The sequence below is a fragment of the Crocodylus porosus genome, unplaced genomic scaffold (assembly GCF_001723895.1).
Source record: "Crocodylus porosus isolate Cpor-Errol unplaced genomic scaffold, CroPor_comp1, whole genome shotgun sequence".
NCBI lineage: Eukaryota > Metazoa > Chordata > Crocodylia > Crocodylidae > Crocodylus > Crocodylus porosus.
In genome coordinates this window covers 116,085,834-116,093,572 of record NW_017728943.1, presented here as the reverse complement: position 1 = coordinate 116,093,572, position 7,739 = coordinate 116,085,834, and the positions used below count along the sequence as shown (strand labels likewise).

The following is a 7,739-nucleotide window of genomic DNA, read 5'->3' as shown; positions in this document are numbered from 1 at the left end:
CATCAGCTGGAGTTCTGTGCGAGCTGGCAACAATGCTGAGGTGAGCTTGCTGGCAGGACCAAGCACTGCCTTAGACCATCCTATAGCCCCGGTGCCCAGACTCAATTCCTCAGTGCTGGCTGGCACTCATAAACAGGCACCCCCTGTCCCCAAGCCCCATACAGATGCACCCCCCTACATCACCCCCATACACACCCCATGGCCAAAGACATACCTGCATTGAGCTGCCAAGTCTGCTTCCAACACTCTGCCTGCCTGTAATTGCCAGCTGTGTGTGTGGCAATCACACATGGAGCCTTCTGCCTCCATTTACTCTCCTCATGCTCCACTGAGCACTAAGCATCTCCTTGTGGACTGAAGTGCTACCAGCCTGCAAAGGGAAGCCCCCTATTTTCCCTTTTAAAAAGGAAGATCTGCGCGTTTCCACAGGGAACGGAAAACCCAGGTTTCTGTTTATTATACAGAGCATGTAAGTACATGATCAACTTGAAACTAGTAGTCTCATTCAGTTCAGACCATTGAGCTTAAAAGTTAAACTCAAGTGTTGTGCTCTGTATTAAAGTCTCAGGTACTAGCTTACTCTTTGATTCTTGGTCAGAATTTAGGCCTCCACTTCCTCATCTGTAAATTAGAATGTTTGACAAACCTTTATAATTTTTCAAATGACTGCTAGTGTTATAGGCCAAGCAGATGCGTTGCTGTTTTGTTCATTTAAAAATGAACTTATTACAGTTTCAGCATTCATACTTCGGAGATGAATACTGTTCTAGCAGAGAGAATAAAGTGAATGGTCTAATGGTCTACTCCTACCCTACCATCATTAAGTAGTTGACTTGGCTACATCATCCAATTTGGTTTTTATTTCAGATTGCCTGGGCTTTGAATAAAGGGGTGAAAACAGAGTACAAACAGTTCTGGGATGTGGATCTTGGAGTTTCGTATATACCTTGGGAAAAGGTAAAAGTGGATGATTTGGATGGCTTTGCTGAAGGAGGCATGATCGACCAGGAGACTGTAAACACTGGTAAGGTTACTTGCTTGCTCCTTTTTAATAATTGGAAATGGTATTTCTTTTCTGTTATCCTTACCCTTTAAGGTATTTTTTTATAAATAATCTTACTGGCTACATTTTATACACGCAAATAAAACTGAGATCAGAAACTTGTACAGGTAGTCCTTGGACTTACAACACAATGCAGTGCCATGCCGACAGCAGTTGGTTCCTAAAAACTGCGTCTTAAGTCAAAACGTTGCAACTCGGAACCAATTTTCTCATAAGAAACAATGTTATAAATGGGGGATTGGTTCCTGAACCAAGGCCCAATACCCTATTTTCATCAACAATACCCCAGAATTTTGTACTCGATCAACTTTAAATGAGTGATATAGCTATATTAACGTATGTATAATTGTAAATAGAAATCGTTGATTTGGAAGGGCTTCTTTGAGGTGAATTTGCCAGACTTTTTGAAAGGCTCTTGGCTGGAGTTTCCTCAGAAGTCTGGGCTGCAGGTTTTTCTGGAGTCTTGTCTGCTTTCTTAAAGAAAGTGTCCAGGGAAGTTTGGACAGATGTTCTCTAGGGAGATGAGCAATGCAGTGAACATGCTTGCTGGCGTGACATCGCATCAGGTCAGGTGTTGTAAAGTCAAGTCGAGGACTACCTGTATTGCAGTTTGAACATCTGTCACTGCAAGTAGTACTACTGTACAGTATCCACATTCAAGTATATTTTAGAAGCCTCTCCCTTTCCAAACCCTTGTTTAAATAGTTTTAAAACATCTATATTCTCCTCCAGACGCGTGGTCTAGGAATGATACTGAGAATAAATGATCCACTAATTTCCCTGCATTTAGAACAAGACAAATCTAAGAATTAAAGATGCCAGCTTCCAGGCAGATATGCAGGAAGTAAGATTTTTCTCAAATTTCCCTTTTTGAGATTTAACGAAGCACTCTTTGGCCTAGAAATATACTTATCTGTGGTACAAAATAACAAACAAGACTGTCTATTACTAGACTGTGATTCACTCTGAGGTGTATATTTATAACGGGCAGATTATGTTGGTCCCCATATTCACATAGAATATGTTGTTGCAAGAATAATAAGATGGACGACATAAACCATTACCATATTTTCTCTTACAAACACTGCACCTTGCCCCCTGGGAATCAGCTGGGAAAAATTGGCCGGTGCATTATTTTCAAGGCAAAGGCTGGCTATGGGTCTAGAAATTTGGTAGGAAGAAGTGGAGTGGAATAGAGTGGTGGCAGCATTAATTGTCATGGCTGTGGTACAGCACCGTCTTTCCCCTGTGTCCTCCTCCACTTGTCCTCCTCTCCTGTCATCAAATTTCCAGACCCATGGGGAACTTTGCTCACCATCATGCCATACCAGGCTGGTGCGTGGGCTTGGCCAATGGCTAGGCCCAGTACATTGATTCTGGAGGCATATGTAAGTTTGAACCCAAAATGCGAAGTCCTACACAGCACACTGGCTCCAGGGCCATGTGCTGGGTTGCACTCAGCATGTAGCTCTACGCCCTGTACTAGCACAGCTACACCAGGATCCCCATGCAGCTTCAGCTCCAGTAGTGGCCAGATTGAGCTCCCCAGCCCTGGAAACCCAGACCTCAGGTACTTATCTGTTACGTAAGGTGAGATCTTTTTTCGTCCTTGGGGCCTTCCCAAAGTAGGATGCATATTATATTCAAGGTTGAGTTATGTGAGAAAATACAGTATTTGTAGCCTGTCTTGTTCTTTGAAGAAATAATAAAAAAAAAAATGAATCTCAGTTAATAGAAAATTTTAAATGCTAAAGATGGAAAAAAAAAAAACCTTGAGAAAATATTGAGAGAATATTTCACTTTTATAATGCATTACATCCTGTCCTATACTCCCAAGGTGTATTTGCATTACTTGCACAAAGAATAAGGGTCAAAATCAAGTGGCATTCCCCTTTTTTCCTTTATTGCTCACTGCTTCATTTTATCTATTTTTGTATCAACATGAATTACATTCTTTTCAAACTGGTAGAATGTGCGATCTCAATGCATGCTTTTAGCAGAAATTATAATTTATGTAAATTGTATGGTATAGCTATATTCTGTTTACTTTATTGTCTGATTTTAGCAGAAGATGTAAATAAAACTACTACTGAGATAATAACAATTAACTTTTCATAAACTAGTTTTCAGTTTTCCACATATACTTGCCAAGTACCCATACAGATATTAGTTGATGCAAGATTTACAGTCTGGTTGTAGCCCTTCTGAAAAATCTGATACGCTAATTGTCATATATAAAAATAAAGGGATGAAGCAGTAATTTGGATATTCCATTGTTGTTTCAGACTCTTGGCAGAGGCTTTCAGTATTATTTGAGATTTGACTTTCCAAATTGCATATGTTGGCTTATAACCTATTTTGTATCTTGGATATTGACACTGAGTTTGCAGAATCTTTCTTTATGTAATTCAGATTTGATGAAGAATGCCTTGCATTTGAAAGCTTGTCTAACTTCATCCAAAACTTGCAGTTGGCCCAATAAAAGATACCACCCAGGAGAATTCTTGCCCTCTCATACATATAACTTACAAATTCAGTTTGGCATTGAGAAGTCTATATGATATGTATGTATCTAATCTCTGCCAGAACTGTAAACTCCATTGGGAGTGAAGACTTGGTTACTTTTCTTCTGTTTTCAATGTACAGTAAGATAAAATCCACAGGATGTGACAGGGGATATGTATATACCTGGCATGGGACTAACAGTAGAAGGTTGTTATACCTTGGTTAGCCTTTCAAATAGAGTGAAAATATGGATTTTACCAGGACAGAGCAGTTTTTTTATGTGTTATTTTGGTGGGATGTAACTACATTTAAAAAAAAAAAAAAAAAAGGTGAATCGCCTGTTTGGTAATCACTGGGGTTGATCAGGAAGTCACCTGACAGGGAAGCTGGAGCTGACTAAGGAAAAATATTTTTACCAGCTATTTTAGCTTGATCAGGAGAGTTCTGAATGCAGAGGTCAGAAAGAGACTTCGGAACTCAGAGAAGCCACCTGAAGGAGGAAAGGATTCTCAGCTCCTGTTTTGGACTCTGACCTGAGCCTAAAAAGTACTTGGGAATAATGAGGGGAGTGATGCAAGGAAATGCACACAGGTGTTTTTATTGTTCTTTATTAATCTGTGTAGGTGTTTTTTTTTTGTTTTTTTTTTTGTTAACTGAAGTGAGGAGTGAATTTGTTTTTTGAAACCCCTTACAAAATCTTTGTGCATATTTTCATAAACTGGTACGCATTCCTAAAGAGAGAAATTACATAAATCCTGAATGCCCATAAAGTTGAGCTCTGGGAAACGTGCTTAAACTAATGGGGAGTTAACTCTAGTTCTGGGAACAACTAGAGTTCTAGTTCTGCTAAGCACAACAACCTCTGGTGAGTGTTAGCTAAAGAAGCTCTACCAGGCTCATGGCAGATGTTTGATGCCAGTCTTTTAGCACTGGAAATGAAATTTAGATATAAACCAATATTACAGCTTTTATCCAATACCTTGTGTTTAAAATGCTGACTTCATTTGTTTTGGGGCTGGTAGAATAATGTTTTTTGAGTATTTTCCCTTATTTCATGTCAGATTAGTCTTTTTGGAAACAACAGTATAGAAGAAGCTATTGTATTCTTTATATATCCTGAGTCATTTATAACACGACTGCTAACTTTACTTTAAGTTGATATTTTTAAAGGACTCAGATTCTTACAGGGCAGCTTTTAAATAGCATGCCCCAATATATTCTTCTTCTCCTCTTACATCCCTTTAAAAAATAAGAGATTTTACCCTGCTGCTGTTTGAGAGCCTTCTTCAGCAAGAGAAACAAGTGTTTTAGAAAACAGTAAACTAAACATAGACAACGTTTTATATTACTTTCATCTTTTGTTTTTTCTCACACTTATGCATGCACACAGACTAAGCTTTCATGGTATTGTAACTGCTCTTCATAAATCAGTGAATGAAACAAGCTTTTCAAGTTGACAGTAGATTAGAACCTGGATACTTCACAGGAGTAGGTTTCCAGCCTACTCTGAAGAAGAGGATTTGCAGATCAGCCAGGGGGTTGCAAAGCAACAGCAAGAAGCTGTATAGAACTGCCAAGGTGCTCCAGCTGTTTGCTCAGGCTTTTATTTCAGAGGATGCCATTTTTACAGTCATCTGGACAGGACTGCTGATGAGCTCTAGCTGAGTGGAGGAGCAATGTGTTTAAAGTAGAAGCCATAGCAAACAGCTGAGCATTTTGTCCTTAATTCAGCAGCCTGCTGCCAATTAAGTGGGTTGCCAACCACCCAGTTAAGTGCTCCATGTTCCACTTTCCTTCTTTAATGTATAAGCAGAAATAAAACATTAATGTTCATTTATCTAAAATACCCAAATATTTTTTTTATTTAGAATGGGAAACTGTGAGAAACTCAGAGGCTGCTAAAGAGACTGTCCAAACTACTCAGAGTGCAACTGTCGAGAAGAACACAGTCGTTACAACACAAACAGAAGTTTATACTCAACCAGTCACTATGCTACAGGTTAGTATTTGGTGTATTTGCATTTCTGGTTGTTTCACATGTCCTGCAACATTTCTTGTAGAGATGTATTTACTTGTAGTTAATTTTGATATAAAAAAATAATATTTTAAGTCATAAATAGTATCAATAGAACACAGAGCAAATAGGTAAATTTATTTTATCTCTAAAATTAGTAAACTAATGCCCAGAATGAGAATTTATGCTTGAATTGAATATAATTGTGCATAATTGTTCTGTGAAATCTTAACATAAATGTTGCTGATATAGCAAATGTTATAAATTTGAAATTCCAATCAAATTTTTCTTAAAAAGAAATGAACAACTTACTAAAGCAATTATCTAGATATATAGAAAAGTGCAGTGGCCCCTTTTTGTCTGCTTTGACCACTTTTCCTTCCTTTTAGTACCCTTTTATAGTACATTGTGTTCCTATATTTTGAATATGAATTAGTGATTTCTCTGATATTTTGGGGAAGTATTAATACCATATTTATTTACATAACACACGCATCCTTTTCTGAAAAATCAGCCCTTCAAATTTGGGGTGTGTGTCTTAAATGGGGAGGCTGATTTTCTTTGCTAGGACTTCGCTGCATGGAGGCGTGGAAGGATGACTGCCAGCTTCCCAGTCCCTGCCAATAGGAGGGAGTGTAGTCCAAGTCCTTTCACAGCTGCACTCAGATTGGCACCAGTTTTTGGCAAGTTTTATCCTATAACAAGGGTATGTAAGGGTATGTAGTACTGAGGTGGCACATGTGCCAATATATGGGTAATGAAATGGTATGTTTAACCTTAGAATGAAGGTTAAATGTCTGAGTTAATTCACTTTGATGTCCCTTAAACAGAAAATTTTTTTCACAAGAAATGTCTTTAATTCATTAGTTCAGCTATCTCACAGTTTGTTGGATTCTGTTATATTTTTAGCCTATTTTTATCTTTGTTCTCTTTTACTTGCTACAATTTTACATTTCCAGTTGAGTCAAAGGCATCAAGAAAAAAAAAATTACAGAGCACCGTCAGGTTGCCATTATTAATTGCACCAGAATATTTTTTTGCTTTTTAATGAACTCATAAATGGAGCACCTTTGCAGTCTCAGTTCCCTTACAGTAGCAGATCCCTCCTTCAGTGTTAATAGGTTTGCTCTATCTCTCTTGAGTAGAATAATGTTTCTGCCAGCTGTTGTGATCCCTTTAGTAGGTTATGTAGAATGCATTTGGTGTTTCCATTGAATCTCTGTTGAGTGGAGCTCTGCAGAGCTGCCAGAATATGTGTATGTATAGGGTGGCAGTGGCACCTGCTCTCTGCTGCCAGAAGTTCTAATAGCACAGGAAGGGCTAAATTATAGGTAAAAGGTCAAAGATTTGATTTTTCTGTCCCTCTCTTTTGGCATTAGCAATCTGGACCTTACATTTGGCAGATTTTTAATGTACAATATTTACTTAAATCTAAGATGACCCTGAATTTAAGACACCCCAATAATTAGAGAATGTGTGTATGTATGTACGTATGTATGTATATGTATATCTGTACTTTTGCCAAGTGTTGCAAAAGTATAACTCATTTATAAAATATGAAAATTTTATAAATGTGTTATACTTTTTCAAGTATAGAATCTAATTATCAGAAGTTTGTCTAAAATGTGTCCCCTTCCATTGCTACAGCAGAAAAAATAGTGGCTAGAAAGGGGGTCAGATGGCCCTTTGCCCTGTCCTACCAATTTTTCCCCAGTAGCCCTGTCACTGCCTTTACTGTCAGACCCTACTCAGGCTCTACTCTTCCATCCCTGAGCATGTGGAAGTAAGGAACAAATTTGAAATGTAAGGGACCAAAAAGCACCGACTTAAAAATAAACATATCTGAAGTAATTTGCATATATGGGCATCCCTAAACTTAGTTTGTCCAGAATTGATGCATTTTACCTTTTTTTGTAAAGTGCTGTAAGTTTCAGCACAAGGTACTCCATCAATACACTTTTGAGCAGCATTTTTGTACCTGCTTATACATAGTACAAACTATGCGTGATATTAGTCCAAAGGCAAAAGGCTCGTGCTTTATAGCTCATTGATCTGGGCCCCAGAAGAGTCGACAGTATTTCAACCCATGGTGGCCCCACATTCCACTGCTCAGTAGTGTGCGTATTCCAAATTTTCCTCCCCCCATGCATGCGCGCG

General features: G+C 38.4%; 1 protein-coding gene across 5 annotated transcripts in view; it reads left to right on the top strand.

Moving 5' to 3' along the window:
- SCAF8 (SR-related CTD associated factor 8) overlaps positions 1–7,739 on the top strand; it is a 139,161-nt gene that overhangs the window by 52,147 nt on the left and 79,275 nt on the right. For 4 of the 5 annotated variants that reach the window (XM_019550044.1, XM_019550045.1, XM_019550046.1 and 1 more), the window contains exons 14-16: positions 868–1,024; positions 5,437–5,567; positions 6,151–6,288. In XM_019550044.1, coding sequence (XP_019405589.1) covers positions 868–1,024; positions 5,437–5,567; positions 6,151–6,288 — 426 coding nt within the window. The remainder of the gene's footprint in view (positions 1–867; positions 1,025–5,436; positions 5,568–6,150; positions 6,289–7,739) is intronic. The other variant, XM_019550047.1, reaches the window with a different exon arrangement.